This window comes from Miscanthus floridulus, chromosome 1 (genome assembly GCF_019320115.1).
Source record: "Miscanthus floridulus cultivar M001 chromosome 1, ASM1932011v1, whole genome shotgun sequence".
In the NCBI taxonomy this organism is placed as follows: domain Eukaryota; kingdom Viridiplantae; phylum Streptophyta; class Magnoliopsida; order Poales; family Poaceae; genus Miscanthus; species Miscanthus floridulus.
This window is the reverse complement of record NC_089580.1, coordinates 33,033,562-33,054,484: the sequence shown is the minus strand read 5'-3', so window position 1 is coordinate 33,054,484 and position 20,923 is coordinate 33,033,562. Positions and strand designations below refer to the sequence as shown.

At 45.9% G+C, this 20,923-nt stretch overlaps 1 protein-coding gene across 1 annotated transcript; it reads left to right on the top strand.

Annotated features, from left to right (window-relative positions):
- The first annotated feature begins 1,800 nt into the window (after nt 1–1,800).
- On the top strand, nt 1,801–5,758 carry LOC136454250 (uncharacterized). The gene is made up of 4 exons (XM_066454739.1): nt 1,801–1,951; nt 2,447–2,889; nt 3,677–4,471; nt 4,964–5,758. The coding sequence occupies exons 1-4, from the start codon at nt 1,801–1,803 to the stop codon at nt 5,756–5,758; spliced, it is 2,184 nt and encodes a 727-aa protein (XP_066310836.1).
- The last annotated feature ends 15,165 nt before the right edge of the window (nt 5,759–20,923 follow it).

Below are 20,923 nucleotides of genomic sequence, written 5' to 3'. Positions count from 1 at the left end.
CGTCGGAGAGGGGCCGACGGGCTTTAGCGGGCACCGGAAGCAGAGAGATCACCAGCAGCGGCGAGGGGCTGTCGTGGCCGGGGCGGCCACCGGCAGGGGGGCGGAGCGGGGCACAAGCAAACATGCCCAGTCCCAATTCCCAATTCCACAATTCCACAAAGGTAGGAGTAGAGCTCAAACGAAAAGGTTGCTTTCTTTGAGTAAGACTAACACATACCTTTAGAGAAAGACTAGCGTTTGTGATGGAGAAAGGACTAGTGAGGACTGAGGAGCTAGCACACTGCTGCGCTGCAGGGCACTTAGTTGCAATGAGCTCACCTACAGAACGAGCATTATCTCGCCATATAGCTCAGTGCGTTGTTCGTTTTGCTATTGGGCTAACTCATGAGTTACGACACCGCACTCTCTTCGAATCTTCTGAACTTTACTTCTAGAAGTAAAGAAGTGCAGGCTCGCTCGAACTTTGTATAAGATGTAATGTTTCAGGGCTTGTCCTCTCTTGAGTCGTTATTAGTTGAGACGATATCACCATAGCGCTATGCCACTATCAGATTCAAGGATCACTGACGATCGCAATTGCATCCACTCAGCAACAAGCTTCGGTCCTGGCACTAGTGTGGAATCCGAAGTAATTGTAGTTTCCCGCGTCCACGATACGAACTATCAACAAGGTTAGCACATCCACGGAGTGAATGAAACAAGTCACCCTTCCTTGCGTACCCTCCTGCTGCCTTCCACTCTCAAAGTTGTTCATCTTTATTTCCTTTGCGAACTGTTTTTTTGGATTACCGGATTAGCATGTAGAGTAGTTGATGCTGTGAAATCTACCTATACGTACGTTGTTTGTAGGAGTAAGAAGGGAGTCTCTGGATTATTTAAAGGTCTAGATGGCAAGATGTCACCAAGGAACAAGGGATAGGCGAGCAGTGGGTGAAGAAATGAATTCCATACTAAGTGAGTAGGGACGACAGAGGACAATGGTAGTAAAATTTTATTTGTGTGGGTTGAACCGAGTAAATATCCTAATGCAAATTAGAATTTAAACTATTAGAACACCTAGCGCCCGGACGTCCGGTGCGAAGCCTGCGTCCAGACACTGCTCCCCACGCCCCGCGCCTGCTCCGTTCCGCACGCCCCACCCTCTCGGATTCTGCACCACTCGAACGACTCGCCCCACCCACGCCGTCCGTCCTCACGTAGGCCCACGTCGCCCGAACATCACCAGCATCGAGAAGAGGAGGAGACACCGAGGCGAGGCAGCAGAAGGCGAGGAGGGAGATGCAACGTCCAATCTACTTTTGAAACATCCAAATAAACCATTTGCAACATACGTTCGAAAACAGTTAAAACACTTATACGTCTGAAACACGTGCAATATTCAGATAAAACACATGCAACATATGTATGAAACACGTGCAACATTCAGATAAATACACTTGCAACATAGTTTGGAAAAAACAACTGAAACATTGGGAACAAAAGCTTGCAACATACATGTATAACCATTGCAATATATGCAACACTTCGATCTACTTTTGCAACATGCACATGAAACACTTGAAACATACCTTTCCAACATGCATTTCCAGCGCGCAATGTCACCTTGCTGCTTGGACGAATCATAGAGCTCGTCGCCGCGGCGCATGGAGCTCGCCGGTGCGCCTTTGGGCGAGGACCTACTCAGCGGCCTGGGTGAGCACCTGCACGAGGTGCGTGAGCACCCATGGGCGAGCACCTGCTCTACGGCCTGGGCTAGAGCACCCTGGGCGCGACGGAGGACGGGCTTGGCGCGGTGGGGGAATGGAGGTGCCGCAGGGGATGGCGGCGGCGGCGTGCCGGAGTGGCCTCAGAGCGTCGGCTCCCAAGCGCTGCACCTCGAGGCGGTCGCACACCGCGCCTGGCTTAGCCAGCGGCCGAGCGCTGGAGGCGGCAGGCGAGTGGGTAGGAACAAGTACGTGGACGAGCTGATTTTTTTTATTTAGAAATGGAGGAGCGGGGGTCTTGGGCCGGCGTCGCACGGTCCACCAATGGTGCGGCCGGCTGCCTGGACGCCCGCTTCCTCCCTTTAGCGTTAAACTATCTACTTCGCTTTCGCATATGAAAATATTCGGATTCGTATTCACGTTTGAATTAAAATATGAAACTATACATTTCTAGTTGTAGCCTCTATCCTACTAGATAGTTCAGCTAATTTATTATGTCGTGTACTCAGGTTCACTTTGACAATAGGGGCTATATAAAATTAGCTACTTCTAGCCTTCACCATTCCATGACAAGTGGGGCTTGTGTGCTCCTTCGTTAGTCGCCACCTCAGTTCTCCACACCATCTCTTGTTGGCTTGTGTGCTCCTTCGTTAGTCGCCACCTCAGTTCTCTATTTCTAACTACCAAAAGCACTTCAAGCTCCTTTATGGAGATAGACTTATACTCGTCTGGCCCAGACACAGGCCCATCTTCGCCAGCACGCCCATTGCCTGTCGACATCGCTACGGCCCCGGCTGCCACTTCCCCCGTCCACGCGATAGACGTTGACGGGATCCTTGATCGTGTGGCCACGGCGGAGCCTCACGCGACGCAGGTGTCGGTGGACGACTTCATCGCCTCCTTCAAGAAGCCGCTCGAACAGTCGTTGCTAAACACCCCACAGCTGCGCGTCACCAAGGAAGCATGCAGGGACGAAGATCTGTTCTGGGTTCCCAGGCGGAGCGCACGACTGGCGGCGAATAGCAGGAACAGGGAGAACAAGCCCGACGCGCAGGCACGGAAGGTGCTCATGAAGAAGCTGGGCTACGAGGTAGACACCGAGCGGCCGGACGAGGCATCGTTCGATGAGCTCCATGAGGCGGCGTTCCAGGTGGCTCTCACGGGAGAGGCTGGAGAAGTGATGCAGGTACTCTTCCCAGGAAGAAGGCAGCAGGTGCTCCGGCCTGCGACCGCTGTCTGAACTCTATTGCTTTCAGTCGCTACATGTGTTCTTAATGTCGGAAAACATCCTAATCTGGAATGTGCGTGGGTTAAACACGCGCGCGCGTAGAGCTGTCGTTCGCGAATTCCTGCTGCAGGAACGCGTCTCCGCGCTGTGCCTTGTCGAAACAAAAATTGAAGTACTACCCCTTCCTTGGGCTAATGATTTAATGGGAACTGTGTTTGAGTATGTGTGCTTGCCTTCGGTAAGCGCCTCTGGGGGCATCATTGTGGCTTGGCGTCGATCGGATTGGGCTGCGACCAATCATGCATGTCGTTCTTTTTCTGTGTCTTTACAATTAGCGGCTACTTCTTCGTAGTCGCTTTCGTGGTCGTTGTCCGTCGTCTATGGTCCGGTACTGGACGAACTCAAGCCGGCATTCCTTGACGAGCTCAGAACATGTTGTGCTGCAGCGACTGGCCCGCTCATTATATGCGGGGACTTCAACCAAATTTATCAAGCAGCCGATAAGAATAACGATCGCCTTGACTTTCGTTCCATGCGTCGCTTCCGTCGCCTCATTGATGACTGCCGACTTGAGGAGCTCTTCCTCCATGGAAGATTGTACACCTGGAGCAGTGAAAGGAGGAGACCAACTCTGGAGAGAATTGACCGCGTGTTTGCTTCTGTGGACTAGGTCGAAGCCTTCCCTCGTCACCATCTGCGATGTTTGTCATCGGACTGCTTAGATCATGCACCTCTCTTACTACAGTTATGCACTGAGTCTTGGGCTAAGCCGCGGTTTCGCTTTGAAGCGTTCTGGGTACGCCTGAATGGGTTCGAAGATGCTGTCAAGCAATCTTGGGATTGTCAGGTACCAGGGGCTGATGCGTGTAGAGTGCTCGACTTCAAGCTACGCAAGCTGGCAAGGGACCTGAAAAGCTGGAGCATGCAGAATATAGGCAGCGTGAGGGCTCAGTTGTTCATGGCAAGAGAGATTGTGGCTCAGCTAGATGCGGCTCAGGACTACAGGGAACTGAATGACGTCGAGATTGCTCTTCGCCGGCTGATGAAGCAGCACACTCTAGGCTTGGCATCCCTGTCAAGAACTATTGCCCGTCAACGTTCGAGAGTCAGATTCCTTGAAGAAGGTGATGCCAATACGAAGTTCTTCCACCTGCAGGCTTGTCACAGGAACAGGAAGAATCAAATACCGTCAATCATGCACAATGGTAGCTGGTTTTCAGAAAATGAAGCAAAATCCGAGCTCATCTATGACTATTACAATGAAATTCTTGGGAAACCGTTTCAGCGGGCGCACTCTATAAACCTGACAAACCTACTGCCAAGGCTTGAACTCAACAGCATTGATGTATGCTTCACTGAGCAGGAGATCTGGGAAACGATCAGGGAGCTCCCGCCTGACCGCGCCCCGGGACCTGATGGGTTCACAGGGCTATTCTACAGAGTCGCCTGGCCCATTATTAAGGCTGATGTCGTTAATGCTTTCAACGCATTATGGTCTTTGGATTCCAGGAGTTTCCACCTGCTCAATGATGCGTTAATGGTTTTGCTCAGGAAGAATCAGGCGCCAAATTGCCTCAAGGATTTCCGTCCAATCTCTCTCATGCACAGCTTCAGCAAACTGTTTGCCAAATGCTTGGCTAGAAGGCTTGCACCAAAACTGAAACAAATTGTCGCAAACAACCAGAGCGCATTCATTAAGGGCAGAGTCATACACGATAACTTTAGGGCGGTACAGCTTACATGCCGTTGGTTGCATTCAAAAAAATTCCCATCGGTTCTCCTAAAGGTAGACATAGCCAAGGCATTTGATTCTGTCGCTTGGCCGTTCCTTCTGGAAATTCTACAGCATATCGGTTTCTCTAGGCGCTGGACAAACTGGATCTCAATCCTGCTTTCAACAGCAAGCACAAGGGTACTAGTCAATGGTCGACCGGGTCGCCGGATCGCGCATGCCCGTGGGCTACGGCAGGGTGATCCTATATCACCGATGCTCTTTGTTATTGTGATGGAAGTTCTCAATTCTCTATTACAGGAGGCTGATCGTCGATCTGCCTTGTCGCCCCTGCCGGGAAACACCATTTTGCACCGTGCCTCCTTGTATGCAGATGACCTGGTTGTTCTACTGTCACCCAAGCCACAGGACTTCAATTGCATTGCCCAGATTCTAGACTTGTTTGCTGGTGCTTCGGGGCTAATCACCAATGTGGATAAGTGTGTGGCGACACCCATCCGTTGTACTGACGACATGGTAGCAGCTGTCCAGGATGCGTTCCCGTGTGTCATCTCTCCGTTCCCATGCAAATATCTGGGAATCCCGCTCTCGCTGGGGAGGCTCAAGCACGCGGAAGAACAGCCGATTGTCGACGCAGTCGTGGGCAGAATACCGACCTGGAAGTCTGGGCTCTTGACAAACGCGGGCCGCCTTCTTCTCACTAAGGTTACTTTGTCAGCAATTCCAGTACACCTTAGCATTGCCTGTTGCCTCTCTGAGTGGGCTACCAAGCAAATCGACAAGAGGCGTAGAGCCTTCCTCTGGGCAGGTGCTGAGACTTGTTCAGGTGGGAAGTGCAAGGTCGCTTGGCCGGTTGTGTGCCGGCCTAAAGAACTTGGAGGCCTGGGCGTTCTGGACCTCAGGTTTTTTGGCTATGCACTCAGGCTTCGCTGGGAATGGCTATCACGGGTTGATCAGCACAGTTGCTGGGCAAGGCTGCCGGCAAGGAAGGAGAGGGTAATTGAAGCTATGAGTAGGGCAAGCATCTCAGTTCAAATTGGAAATGGCAGCAGCACGATTTTTTGGACTGACAACTGGGCGTCAGTTGCCCTCTAAACCTCTTTGCACCGGCTCTTTACAAGGCGACATCCAGAGCAGGAAGAAAACACCTACTATGTGATGCAATTCAGGGTCACCGCTGGGCCCGTGATATCAATGGGGCAACTACGGCACAGGTTCTACGTGACTATCTGCGTCTCTGGCTGCTACTCCGCTCGGTCGTACTTCAACCATCGCAGCCTGATCACTTCGTCTGGAAATGGTCGTCCAACGGGAGCTACTCGGCATCTGCTACGTACAAGGCCTTCTTCAATGGAGCATCTCAATTAGCAGGCGCCAAGGAACTTTGGGCGGTCAGGGCGCCTCCCAGGGTTAAACTCTTCTTCTGGTATGTGCTGCATCGCCGTCTCTGGACCTCTGAACGACGAGCCAGGCACGGCTTGCCGAACAGCGATGTGTGCGCTCTGTGTGATCAGGCGCCTGAGACATGTAGGCATCTCATCCTCGGATGTGTCTTCTCCAGAGCAGTATGGGTCGCTTTGCTTCATCCTATACATCTGTTGGTTCTAGCACCAGACTCCGAGGCCGACATTGCTGAATGGTGGCTGCACCAACGACGTAGGCTGGACGGTGCATCCAGGACATTGTTTGACTCTCTGTTGCTTCTGATCGCTTGGTCACTATGGAAGGAAAGGAACAACAGAACTTTTGGGCGACCGACGTCGTCAATTCATTCAGTTGTGCAAGCAGTAATCAGGGAAGGACAGGATTGGGTCCTTGGTGGCTTCGCTCCTGTTGGAGAAATTGCTCAAGTCTGGTCGCAAGATTCTGCGAATATGTAATGCCTATGTCTGAGTTCCAGTAGTTAGGTCTGTGTTGTGCTGATTGTCTGATGTTGGTGACTCGCCGCCATCAGCTACTGGTTTGTACCGTTTTAAACTTTTATCCCTCTTAATGAAAAACGGGTGAAGTCCCGGTCGCGAAAAAAAACTAACAAAAGCACTTTTGCCGTGTTTTTGTATGAATGTGACATGTGTATCTACAGTAATCCATCTAGGGAAGTGGGGCATCAGGAGAGAGGATATTAGATGCTAAAGGTCTTGCTGGTGCCTACATTCCATCAAGACCTTAGTTGCTCAAGGGTAGGGACATAATGTGGAGCATGTTGGTGGCTATGACCTTCCATTAACGCCCCAATCACTCCGGTGTTGGTACATAATGCAGAGCAAGGGTGGTACTCTGACATAGCTAGAAGCTACACGCCATTGCATTGGAGACAGCTAGAAGACTAGTGGAGGAAAGTGCCAAGCCCGTCACGGGTCGTCAGAATTGGTCTGGTGGTTGGCACGAAGGAGGTGGCAACAGACGAGACAATGCAAGGGAGTGGTTCCTCATCAGATCGAAGGTTGAAGAAACACTCTACTATTTTAAATCAATGGTCTAGATTGACCACGTGTACAAAAAAAATGGAAATCACCACAAAATCAAAATATCCGACCTCATCCCATCTCTTCTCTTTGTTCTTGCTTCCATTCTTAAAGCATAGACCTTGGATTCTTGATACCTTGGCATGCATGAACCAAGTGGCGAACCTAGGGCCGGCGCCTGCCAAGGCTCCGGTGCTGGTGAACACTTGTATATTTCCATGATAGCCCACTCCAAAATACGCAACCTGATCAGCACCTTAAGATTCGCCCAGGTTCCGTTTAAGTGCCTGCCTTGGTGGATGCTTACAATTTTGACACAAGTAGCTTGGCACGGTTAAACTACATGTGTAGGAAACGATCACATATGCTTGACATTGTTTAAGGGTGGTACGTACATGTGTCTACATGGTATAGACACAACCTAAAAACAGTTGCACGCGATGCGTTCTTATGTTTGTTGGATGTTCGTGGAAACTAGTCATCCACAATCCCGACACCTCGGTGTTCTGTCGTCATGGTCCACCTATCGAGCCTGAGAGTGGTAGCGTCATCCACACGCTCCTCTCTGAATAGGGTGCGTTCTCGTGCTCCACCGCCTCCCTGGTGCGAGCGCCATGTGAGAGGACGAGACGTACGTGGACACCATGCCACCGCAGTGAGAAGCACAGCCGTGAGAAGATGGCGAGCTTGGCCATTTCTTCGTTTTTTGGTCTAGATATAGATACTATGAAAGGTTGTATTTTAAGTTGATGCAACTATTTATGTCGTTCAAGCTTGAGTTGTAGGGAGCTAGGGTAGGTTTTACATGTGTAAGTGTAGTTGGTTCCATCTTATCTTACTATTACTAACAGTGGCGAAGCTTGATGGGAAAACAAGAGTAGGCCATCAACACTAATTTCTTACTTAATATGCATATTTATTGATTTTAATCAACAGTTTTAATAGTAGCTATTTAAGGGAGTTTCAATGAGCAAGGAGAGGCCATGGCCTACAATTTATTTTGCATTCGCAATATGAAAATATTTGGATTTGTACATTATAATTAAAATGTGAAAATTGATGGTATCTGAATCATCCTTCGTATTTAATCCAATTCCACCATGCTAAAAAAATATCAAACTAAACATGGGTCACATATGTCTGTTTAGTTGTAACGAGAAATTTGTGTATTCTCTGATTTGATGAATGGAGCTAGCTGTCTAGAGTGTGGTTTCCTTTGCCTCCTACATAGAAACTACTCATGAAGGCCGGTTACGTGTAGCAATGCAGAATGGGGTAAAATAAAAAAAATGATGTTGTTTTGACACGGATTAATTTCTAGATGTGGCCTTCTGTCCTACTAGATACTACACATAATTATGTCTTGTACCTATTAGGTTCACTATGACAATATGGGCTATATAAAATTGGCAACTTCCAGTCTTCACCTTGCCCGTTCCTCTCACACCATCTCATGGTGAGGGCTTGTGTACTCCTTCGTCATCTCATTTCTAACTACCAAAAACAGTTTAGCCATGTTTTGGTATGAATGTGACACGTGCATCTACAATCCGTCTAGGAAAGAGGGGCATCAGGAGAGAGAATATTAGATGTTAAAGGTCTTGTGCCGATGGCTACATTTCATCAAGGCCTCAGTTGCTCTAGTCTAGGGACATTTGTGATTACGTTGGTGGCTAAGACATTCCATCAGGTCCTCAATTGCTCGAGTGTGGGGACATACACAGAGCCATGCATGGTCCGACATAGCTGCAAAGCTGGAAGAAACTATGTCAGAGGGCGCCGTTGGATTGGAGACGGCTGGAAGACAAGCGGTGGAAAGTCCCATTCCAAAATCATGGGGTGGCAAAATTGGTCTAGTGGTTGGCATGAAAGAGGCAGCAACAGGCGAGACTATGTAGTGGTTCCTTGTTGGACCAAGGTTGAATAAACAAAGAAACAACCTAAAGTTGTAACTCAACAGTCCATATTAACTGCATGTAATGAAAAAAAAAGAAACCACCTAAAGTATGATATCGATCTCCCAATAATTATAGGTATGGCCAAAATATCATGAGCAATAAAAATCAAAATATACCGGACCTCATCATTTAAACAACCTTAGTAAGATTTGTGCCCCTCACTTCTATTGTTCTTGCTTCCATTCTTAAATCATAGACCTTGGATTCTTGGTATACCTTGGCACACATGAACTTAGTGGTGAACCTAGGGCCCGATGACCCTAGGCGCCTGCTTGGGCTCACAGAATACTCTGCCAAGAGTTCCAAAACACACAACGTGATCGGTCGCTCGGGCTCCGCGCCGGGTCCTCTACAGCACGACTCTTGAATGAGGACATCATGGAAGTGTTGAAGATTAAAACTGCTCATGTGTTCAAAGTGCTTTGTAACTTATATAAAATTTAATGTCCTGCACTTAGGTTAATTTACTTTGACGATAGGGGCTATATTATATAGAACTTTGCTACTTCTAAACTTCCCCTCAGTATCTTGCCAGTATTAAAATGCCCATCTTGGCGAATGCACACTCTGGACACAAGTACGGTTGCATGTCAAAACTCAACTTCCAACCAGTTACTGTATATGTCAGTCCTATTTTATTTGTTCAGAGCGGTCACAAGCTTGACATTAGTTGAAGGCCGTTTGTGTACATGGTAGTTATAGTTAGACATAGATTTTTAAACATTTCGCGCTATGTATGCAAATGCATGCTTGTTGGATAGTCGTTGAAACTAGTGCATGACGAGAGTGCATCCTACAATCATATGACACTAGTGTTTTATCGTCTTGGTGGATGGACCAGCAAATTTCAGTTTGTTCGTGTTACTTTGGATGCGATTTTCACAACTACAAAATAGTGTGCTCTTTTTAATTTTCCTCTACTTGCTTCAGCAACCTTATATCGAGCAGAGCACACATGTTTCAATGTTGTTGAGAAAAGATGAGAGCTGTAATATATATGTGGACAATATAATCATGTAAGGTTTCCTAGCATTATTACTTTGTCATCATTTCGTTGCAGGAAGGCAAGCAGAGGTGCTCACTCCTTGCTGTTGTGCTGCCTACTGTTGGGAGTGCTACGTACTGCCCACACCTACAAGTATATTGTTTTGTTTAATTTTAGTTATTTCACTTTTGCGAATTCAGTGTCATGTGTACGTACTTTAAGCTGGGAGTTCATATCAATGGTCCCGGCACTGTTGTTTGACACTGTTTCACTTTGATCTGGCAATGCAATATGTATTATCCCCAATGATTTTAGTTAGCTTGGGTATGTTCTATTTTCATATTCGTATATGTTGATTATCTATAAACTCGGCACTAAAACTTTTATTCATGTCGGTTGAATTTTAGGATGTCCACTTTGAGTTGAACTTGAGCAAATATCCTAATGCAAATTATATTCAAACTATATCCATTTTGCATCGAAAAAAATGAGATCCAATCTAGGAGGAACTAGACGGTTTTTCATCAAGAGGATTTTGCATCGCATCTGGAAAATATTCGGATTCGTATCCACATTTGGATTAAAATGTGAAAAATGATGCTATCTGAATCCATATCCAATTTTTTCACCCTGCAAAAATGAATCAAACTGAACAAGAGTCATGTATGCCGACTAGCTGTAAACTCAAAGTTTTTTGGGTTCACAACCGTGCGTAGTAGCTTCCGTTGCTTGCTAGAGTAAGTAGTTCGTAGTCATCATTTCATCAAGGCCGGTTACTTAAAGCTAGCATGGTTTAGAATACACAATCAGGTTGTGTGGCACGGATCAGATCAATTTATAGTCGTAGCCCCTATACTAATAGTACAACTATATTTATGTCATGTACTCAAGTTTATGTGGACGACAGGGGCTATAAAACTAGCTACTCCATTCCAACCATCACCTCGATCAGCAAGTTTCTTCACAACAATGCAATATAGCCTGTTCCTCACACCTTCATCTCTTGTTTGGAGAGTGCTTGTGTGCTCCTTCGTCACCTGATTCGTTTATTTCTCGCACCAAATATATCATTTTAGCCGTGCTTTGATATGGATGTGACACTTGCATCTACAATCCATATAGGAAAGAGCGGCATCAGGAGAGAGGATATTAGTATCATAGAAGCTGTCTGTGCCTGAATTGCATCTAATAGTTCAATTCCTCCGGTTGTTAGTATATGCTGAGTATGTTGCTGCAATTCCATGAAGGCCTCAATTGCTCAATTCGGAGCAATCGGAGCAGCTGCGTCGTTGGACTGGATTTGATGGAAGTAGCTGAGGAAGATATAGCACCCTGTTAAATAACCGACACAATGAGAAGGTTATTCATATCTAAAATTCTTGGAACTGCGAAAATTAAACTGATGGTATCCATATCTGTACCCTTCGTATTTTATCCAATTCCACCATGCTAAAAATAAATCAAGCTGAACATGAGTCACACATATGCCCTTTAGCTGTAATCAAATTATTTTGGGTTCACTCATTTTATTAATGGAGCTAGATTTGTGCAGTTGTTTCCATTTCCTGCTAGATAAAAAGTAGACGTATGAAGGCCAGTTAGGTAGCGTGGGTAGAGGTTGTGTGGCATGGATTAATTAGCCGTTGTCCTACTGATATAAATAATTTATGTCATGAACTCAGGTTCACTTTGACAATATATTGGGGCCGGCTATATAAATAAACTGGCTACTCATAACCTTCACCTTGTTAATAATTAACTTGCCAGTAATGCCTCCGATTCCTCACTAGCTCTTGGTGAGCGATTTGCATGTGCGCTCCTTCGTCACCTCATTTGTTTATCTCCAATAAGTATCAAGCAAGCACTTTATCCATGTTTAGATATAAATGTGACACGCGCATCTACAATCCATCTAGGAAAGAGTGGCATCAGGAGAGATTATAGATGTTAGAGTACCTGCTGGTGGCTGCATTCCATCAAGGTCTCACAGATCTGTTCATGCTGTGGTTCAACCCGCCTCAACCCATCAAACCAGGCTGCAGAAAACCATACATAAAGCTAGGTATATATAGGGTAGTTTGGGGCCGGTGACAAAGCACAAACCTACTCTAATAAAAAAAATATAGATAGAGAAGGAACCAGCAGTAGCACTACTGTTCTTGGTTGTACTTTTCACATGCTTGCAGCTAGCGCCACGTCCAGACAAATAACGGACAGCCTGCAGTCCAGCGCGTTGGCCTCACGCCATCATCGGAGCCGAGCTATTATTCGCTACACTATGAAGACTGCTACCACTAATCTTTTCCCCCTAGCCCTAAGAGAGAAAGTTGTTGGACACATGCAACCAAACAAATTCCCATTCCTAACCTGCCTTCCCACAAACCGGAACCAAACAACATGTAGTTAGAACTGCAAAGCCGCCTAGCTTGCGGCGACATGCATCCCTGCTACAAGTAAGGCATTGATGGGAAGGCAACCAATTACGTCCAAAGTGAGCACATCCACTGTATGAATCAAACAAACCACCTTCCCTATGTGTACCTTCCTGATGCCTTCCACCCTCAAAGTTGTCCATGTTTGTTTTCTTACTAAATTGTTTTTTATTTTGATTATTCATTGGAAAAAGATGAAATACGAAAAAGTAACTAATATCGTGAGGCCTAGTTGTAAGGAGCTAGGAATGAAGTCTGGATTATATTATCTATTTAAAGGTCCAGACGACAACATGTCACCAAGGATATATAGGTGAGATAAGTAGGTGAAGGAATAAGGTTCCATATTAAGTCGGTAGGTCAAGGGCAATAGTAAGAGCAAAATAAACTTAAGAAATCAGCCAAGGTATTTATTACTAATTACCACCAGCATCACATCTCAATTCATCTGCTTAGAATCAGCATATGGTTGATACAACGTGGATGATGTTTTAGATATGTAGTCGAACACAACTTATTAACAAAGGTGTAGCAATCCAAGTTGAACAGAACAATGTAGCATTGTGGCTTGGGGTACTATGGAAAGATGTTTATGCCCAAAGAAAAGTGTTTTATCAGTGCAATCGGTCGCAAGGTACCACCCCTCTATGATGGGTCAATAGGGAACGTCCAAAAACAACATTCCATCATCCAACCGTGTAGGAGGTCTTGTCCATTGGAATGGTCACAAGCTCTGCACATTACTTGTGTTTGGTTGCTAGGATGATGCTCGGAGACGAGAGGGGCCTATCTTTGTTTTGGCACATTTTGGTTTGGATCTAGGCAATCAGCGACCATCCCCGTCCCCAAGGGGAATATTCCCCTTAGATGCATGTCACCCTCAATCCCAAAAGACAAGCGAACGGACTCGTCCCCTCATCCATGTCGTCTTCCTTCGTCTCCTTCATCCCGTAGTTGTGGGTGCAAGCATGGGTGAGTTATGCCTCAGGTTGGTGAGGTGGAAGGCATAACAGGAACACGAGCTTAGGAGGCCACAACCGAAAGGCGGACAAGGTCGGACAGCAGGAGAGAGAGAGAGAGAGAGAGAGAGAGAGAGAGAGAGAGAGAGAGATTGGGCATGGCTAACATGGCGGGAGAACTCAGGTGCAGTTGCGTCGTAGGGAGGGAGTGCTCCAGCGCAGCTCAACCAAGACAGAGGATGAGCTCGACCGCTAAAGGAGCTGAGCGGCATAGCGGAGAAGCCCGGGGGCTAGCAGCCGAGGCAGAGAGGTCCGAGCTGACGTGCTATAAAAGGGGAAAAAATAGTCACACGACGATAGGTCGGTATGTGGGACTTGGGAACTGTTGGTGACAATGTTAAAAACACCATCAACCCTATCCCTTCCAATTCTCTTCTTACCACACAAAAGACAGGGCACTACTTCAGAAATGATTGCAGAGCCGACGGTGATGGGGCAACAGGTGGGACAAGGAAATGGTTCCTTACATCACACTAGATTGGAATCAAATCGAAGGTTGAAGAAACAAAGAAGCACCTTGCGATTGGAACTCAACTGTCCAGATTGACAGCATGCAAAGTGAAAAAAAAGGAACCACCTAAGTATCTCTCTCCCAATGTTTATATAGGCAATGGTCAAAATATCACGTGAATTAATAAAAATCAAAATATCCGACCTCATCGTTTAAAGTTTAAACAACCTTAGTTAGAAAGTGCAAATCTCTTTTGTTGTTCTTGCTTCCATTTTTAAGAGTAATTTTTAAAGTCTAGACCTTGGATTCTTGGTACCTTGACATGCATGAGCTCTTGAACGAGGGCATGGAACTGTTGACTTACAATTGTTCATTTGCTTTTTGTAATAACCTCCATACAAGCAGTTAGAGATGTGATTCATAACTAAGTTGATATGATGCTATTGTCTCGAATAGATTGGCAGCCTCACTGCAAAGTGTGTGTGTGTGGGGTGTGGGGGGGGGGGGGGGGGGGGGGGGGGGGGGGGGGGGGGGGGAGGGCTATGCAATGGCGACAAATGCGCTGGCTTTGCTCTGGCAGGTACATTCCCCTATCGCTTAATTGGCTATCCATACTTTTTTGTCCATTCATCCAGCTTTGGTGCTTTGCTTCAGCGCCTTTGTGAGCACATCCACAGAATGTACAAACAGACCGAGCCGTGTTTCTGGCACATCTATTCACCTGATGCCTTCCACTCTCGAAGCTGTTGTGTTTATTTCTTTTTCCTTTTACGTACTATTGGTAGTCACTTGTCATTGATGATGTCGTCAAGCTAGTTGCAAGGTCTCGGCTCTGGAGTATATATAAAGGTCCAGCCACCTTGGCAAATGCACACTCTGGACACAAGTACGATTGCATGGCAAAAATTAACTTACAACCAGTTATATGCCAATTCTAGCTATTTTATTTGTGTAGAGCGATCACATGCTTGACATTAGTTGAAGGCCATTTGTGTACGTAGTAGATATAGTTGGACACAACTTTAAAAACATTGCACACGATGTATGCAATGCACGCTTGTTGGATAGTCGTTGAAACTAGTGTATGATGAGACGAGAGTGCATCCTACATCATGACACTTGGTGTTTTATCGTCATGGTCGCCTTTATCAGGCTCGGTAGGGCCGTCCGTTGGCCCACACCTCTTTGAACAGGACATCAAGGAAGGTGTCTGTCAAGGGTGACGAGGCTACGGCCCACATGCTCCAGAGTCTCGGTTGTGCGAGCACCATGTCTGCGAGGGCGAGATGGACGCCACTGCAAATGAGGATGACAGCCATGAGGGTGGTGGGCTTTCCTGTGCACACACTCCTGATGAATCAAACAAATTACCTTTCCTGTGCACACACTCCTGATGCCTTCCACTCTCAAAGACGTTCATCTTTGTTTTCTTGCTACCTGCTTTTCATTTTGATTGTTCGTTGGGAAGGATGACATAGGAAAGAGTAACTGATATTATGAAGCCTAGGTTGTAATCGACTAATCGTAACAAGGAATGAAGGCTATATTATTTATAGGCCCATACGCCTAAGATATATAGGTGAGAAAAGTGGGTGAAGAAATGAGTTCGTATTTCATTATATATGGAAGTCTTTGGTTGATGGAGAAGCTAGTATGCAAGACAGAGTGGCGTCTGCTTGGGTGAATATGAAAAACATTTAAGCATTGTAGTAAAATGTACTGACATGTATTTGAATTATAAACATGCCAAAGTGGCCCACACAGTAACGCGATGCGCGTCATCATATCACCGTTCACAATTGAAATTATAACTCTGCACGTTCACTACCCCAATTTGTATTTCTCTGGCCTGCATCTGAGACCCACCATATATAGTCCATTTGTGTAATATACAACACTCACCCAGTCACCTATCAACATGAGACCCATATACTTTTTTTTTGTGATCATATATCTCTATAACAGCCCACTTCATGTAACACCTTAAAATTTGCTCTTTTTTAAATAGGGCTAAAAAGATTTAATTTTGGATTTTTGTGCTCATAAAAACATAGGAAAAATAATATCTTTCAGTAAACTAAAATTCATCCTAAGGTTTAGCAACTTGTTTGTGCATACATACTAGTGCATTGGAATTGTTGGACTGTGTGGCTTTGTATAAAATTCAAAATTATTCAAATGGCTTTTAAAAAGGGTTTTGAAATGGCTTTAAAATAAAAGGAAAACGAGTTAAAAGAAAAGAAATTTTATTTCTCTCATCTGGCCCGTCGGCCTTTTCTCCTCGGCTCGGTCCGTTCCCACCTTTTCCCCTCCCGCTTTGGCCCAGTCCATCGCCGCGGCCCAGTTTCCCCGCGCCTCCGCCCCAGCCCAACCGCGCAGCCGCGTCGCCGTGCCCTCTCTCTTCCGCGCCTCCCCTGTCTCTGAGTTGTGGGACCCAGCTGTCAGTCGCGCCATCTCCTACCTCCGTCGTCCCCTCCACGGACTCTGTCTGCCACGAGAGGCCAACGCCACCGTGACTCCGCGCCTTGCCTTGCGCCCCACGTTGCTCCCCGAGCCATAAATACCGCGCGCCCGCACCGTGCCGCTTCCATCCCTAGCCTCGGAGCCGCAGCCAAGTCGTCGAATCGCCGCGCCGCCGCAGAACCCTAGTGCCGCCGTCGCCCCGCCGAGCCGCGCACCGCCTCTGTCTGCTCCGCGCTCCGGTAAGATGCCTAGCCGAGTTCGCAGTTCTCTCCTCTTCCTCCCCATGCTTCCGGTTTGCCTTCCCGTGGTCTCTAGGACCGTTTTCACGCTCGCCGATGAGCTCTGCGTCACCGACAATGGCGTCCTGGCATGCCGGTTCCCTGTTCCGGCCGCGCCCTCACTCACCCCCATCTAATCCCCACCGTCCAATCTCGATCGTACGGCTTAAATCCAACCGTACCCCTTCGGCCGACAATCTCTCAAAAGAGCCCCTGCAGTTTCGCGTAATAGAACCCGTTGTATGGCACGGATTAATTTCTAGCTGTGTAGCCTGTGGTACAACTAAATTTATCTCACGTACTCAAGTTCATTTTGACGACAAAGCTAGGCTATACAGCTAGCTACTCCATTCCAACCTTCCCGCGTATGCGGTACGCCTCAACAAGTTTCTTAAAAATAGCGCAATTAATATAGCCTGGCCCTGTTCCTTACTAGTCACGCCTTCATCTTTTGGTGAGCGCTTGTGTGCTCTCCGTAACTTTTTGTTTCTTTATTTCTCACTACCAAGCACTTTGTAGCTGTGTTTTGATATGGATGTGACACATGCATCTAGAATCCATCTATGAAAGAGTGGCATCAGGAGAGAGGATATATCAGTCAGGAGTAATCGAAGCTATAGGTGGCTACATTCCATCAAGACGAGTCACTCAAGTTGAGAGTACACGCGGATCCATCAAGGGCAGTGAGAGGATATCAGTGTCAGGAGTATGTTGGTGCTACATTCCATCAAGGCATCAATTGCTCGATTTGGGAGCAAGAGCGAGAACAAGGGCAGTGTGAGCAGCTGCACCATTGGGTTGGAGTGGATCGGACTAATGGCAGCATAGTCGGATGTATTAGTTCATATGATACAGTACTTTACCAGGTTTCACCGTGGTGCTTCAAATGAATGTGAGCCGTTCATTTAATTAGGATACCACTCCAACAACACGCAAATTAGTTGGACATGCTTATGAGTTTAATATATAGTACTAGATGATACCATGCGCATTGTTGCGAGAATTTTGTAGATGTATTTGTGGATACTTCTTCTGGATTGTAGAAGTCTCAACAATTATAGTTGAGTGAAATGCACCAGTGCTAACTTATGTGGGGGTTTCAGTTAAGTCTATCAACTATAAAAGTTGTTTTCTAGGTCCATAAACTTTTTAAATGGTTCAATGTAGGTCCATACCTCTTTGTTTGGCCCTTAGATTCAACATTCGGGTCCATATACTTTGTAAGTGGCTCCCTTCATTTGGCTCTTAGATCTGACGTGGCATATGGAGTCAAAGTCCGTACCTCTAAAAGTTGATTTCTAGATCCATAAAATTTTTAAATGGTTTGTCATGCTTTCTATAGGGTAGATGCCTAGAACTTTAGATGCATACAGTCGACACTCTGCTGCGCGATGCAACTACCGAGGGATTAGTGTTTGGGGTTCTTGAGGTTGGGGTGTCTTCTTGGCTTAGAGGATGCACATGGGGGTGAAAGTGGAACAAATAATTCTCCAATCCGATCTGATTTAACTAAAATTCGAATTTTAAGGAATTGGATAAGAGTCTTTGATATCCATGTAGCGCACTGTAGCATTTCGTTTGTGCTTGGCAACAATTGTCCAATCGTTGACTAATTAGGCTCAAAACGTTCGTATCTTGTGTTTGGCAATAATTGTCCAATCGTTGACTAATTAGGCTCAAAACGTTCGTATCGCAAAGTACAACCAAACTGTGTAATTAGTTTTTGATTTCGTCAACATTTAGTACTCCATATATGTACCGCAAGTTTGATGTGACGGGGAATCTTCTTTTTACATAGTGCCAAAATTTGGATTTTGGTGGGAACTAAACATGGCATGTTTCGGCTATATACTGGCTGACAGGTCGTCCTTAGGGGGGCTACTCTAGTAGCTTCTGTCATCCTCGCTGATCTCATCAGCAAATTAGCACTTGTTTCCACACCATTGTGAGTGCATCCATGGAATGGATGAAGAAAACTAGTCAACTTTGCTGCATCTGTTCTCCCGATGCCTTCCAATCTCGTAGGAACAGTTGTTATCTCTAGCTGTTTTCCTTTTACGTAGGTTGGTAATCACTCTTCACTGATGTCGTCTAGCTAGCTAGTTGCAAGAAGGGCTGGGCTCCCAAGTATATATAACCAAGGGTAGGTCGACACGTCTAGGCACTTATATATAGCCACTACCGAGTCCCATTTAATTAATTCATGAAAGAGGTGTAGAGGTGCTTCATTGCTTGCTGCTGTCCTCCGCTGCAACTGCTACTAAAGGTGTTTGTTTAATTGTAGTTCACTTTTGCTAGTTTAATGTCATGTACTTCAATCTGAGAATTCATATCTGTGGTCACAACATTGCTGTTTGTCTTTATTTCGCTTTGATCTGATGTTGTATTAAGTATTGTACCCTATGATTTTATAGTTCACTGCTGGTCGATTATTTGGAGTGTGCTTTAATATTAGTTTAGTTATTTTGATTATATGCTCTAAAATTTTACTTCGTGTGGGTTGAATTTCTTAAATATCCTAATGTGAATTCTAACTACCCGTTTTGTGTTTTTATGCGATAAAATTTAAAGTTGTATTGATATTCGCAATCAAATTACAATGTGAAAATGGTGCTATCCGAATACGTAACCATCGGGATTCAATCCACTTCCCCACGAAAATACATCAAGGGCCTGTTCGGTTCCCAGGGATTGGTGCTCTGGAACAAATCCTAGCCGGATTACTCGTCTAATTTGTATAACATTTGATGACCTGGAATGATTCCCAGCTGAATCCGGACTAACCGAACAAAGCCCAAATGGGCCCACCCGTCCAGGTTCGATTCCCAGTCTTGGGATCGATCGGGTGTGGCACCGGGGTTTCCCAGAGGCAACTGAGCAGCGTGTCTGTGGGTACCGTGTGTGCTCATTTGACGTGTTCTGAGATTTCTCGGGCAGCCTCACTTGTATTTGAGGATGAGGTTAGTGCTTGTTTAGTTCCCAAAAGTTTTCTAAAAAAATGCTATAGTAGCCATCATATTGAATCTTGCGATACGTGTATGGAGCATTAAATGTAGACGAAAAAAACTAATTGCATAACTTGGTTGGAAAATTGCAAGATGAATATTTTGAGCCTAATTAGTCCATGATTAAATAATAATTGCCAAATAAAAACGAAAGTGCTACAGTAGCCAAATTCCTAAAATTCACGAACTAAACACAGCCTTAGTATAGGTATCCATAAGAGTCTTACATAATATGCTAGTCCTCTTGGCAGTGTTTAAAAAAACAAAGGTTGCCTCGGGACCATCTAGGTCGATGCCCCATCTCTGCAATGGCCAGTTGACCACGTTGGTCAAATTAGACTTGACGGGTTCGTTGGCCAGTGGGAAATGCAGTGCAGACATTTGACAATTTTGGCAATTACGGACCAATTTCTGAGCTTCCGCGACTGTTATGGGCCAATAGAAACCTTGGCGAAATGCTCTTCTTGTGATCTCATTTGCTCCCGTTGGAGCCATAGTCTTCACTTTTGATTTCATTGAGCATTTTTTCCTCCATCTTTGGAGCTTAAGCATTTAAGGTTAGGGCCAATTTCAGATGTAATGATGCATCTTCGGGTGCCTAGGGCCCTTGATTTTTCACAGTTTGAGTAGTAATGCTTCATATTCAACTATGTTATAGGTGATCAAGAATTCTAGCCTTGCCGCGTAACTGGACTTGACTCCAGAAGGGGATGTGAGGATTGTTGCACCTCCTATGCCCAAAGCACCCCAGGCTCCGTCACAAGTGATGTCCCATAGTTGTTCCTGGAGTTGAAAGGTGTCGTATGCTGCCAAAGTCCAGTCAATGATGAATTATAAGAGAGCATGAGATTTGATCGTGGATCAGTGTTTGAAACCAATGATATATTCGTTTAGTTCAGCTGCCCATCTGCCAATGTGGCTCGAAGGATCACAGTTTTGGAACATTTTCTCTGGGGATTGTGTTGACAAGATGTTGATGTAATTGTTGGTCCCTCACTGCCCTACATAGATAAGCAGTAAGCTTATCAGCACACTCACTCACTATGGCTAGAGGTAGAAGAAGATATTGAGAACAGCTCACACACACCGCACAAGCCCAGCGTTGGCCGAAAGCTCTGCTTCTGGATTTGGCAAACTAAACTGCCTTTACTAAGTTGCAGTGGTAAGCTATATATACAACTCTACCCATCTAACCCTAGTACAC

Coding starts and splice junctions, on each gene's coding strand:
- LOC136454250 (XM_066454739.1), top strand. CDS start 1,801: ATGGAGGTGCCGCAGGGGATGGCGGCGGCGGCGTGCCGGAGTGGCCTC. Junction 1,952..2,446: donor AGGCGAGTGGGTAGGAACAA/GTACGTGGACGA, acceptor GCCCAGACACAG/GCCCATCTTCGCCAGCACGC. Junction 2,890..3,676: donor AGGCTGGAGAAGTGATGCAG/GTACTCTTCCCA, acceptor CTCTTACTACAG/TTATGCACTGAGTCTTGGGC.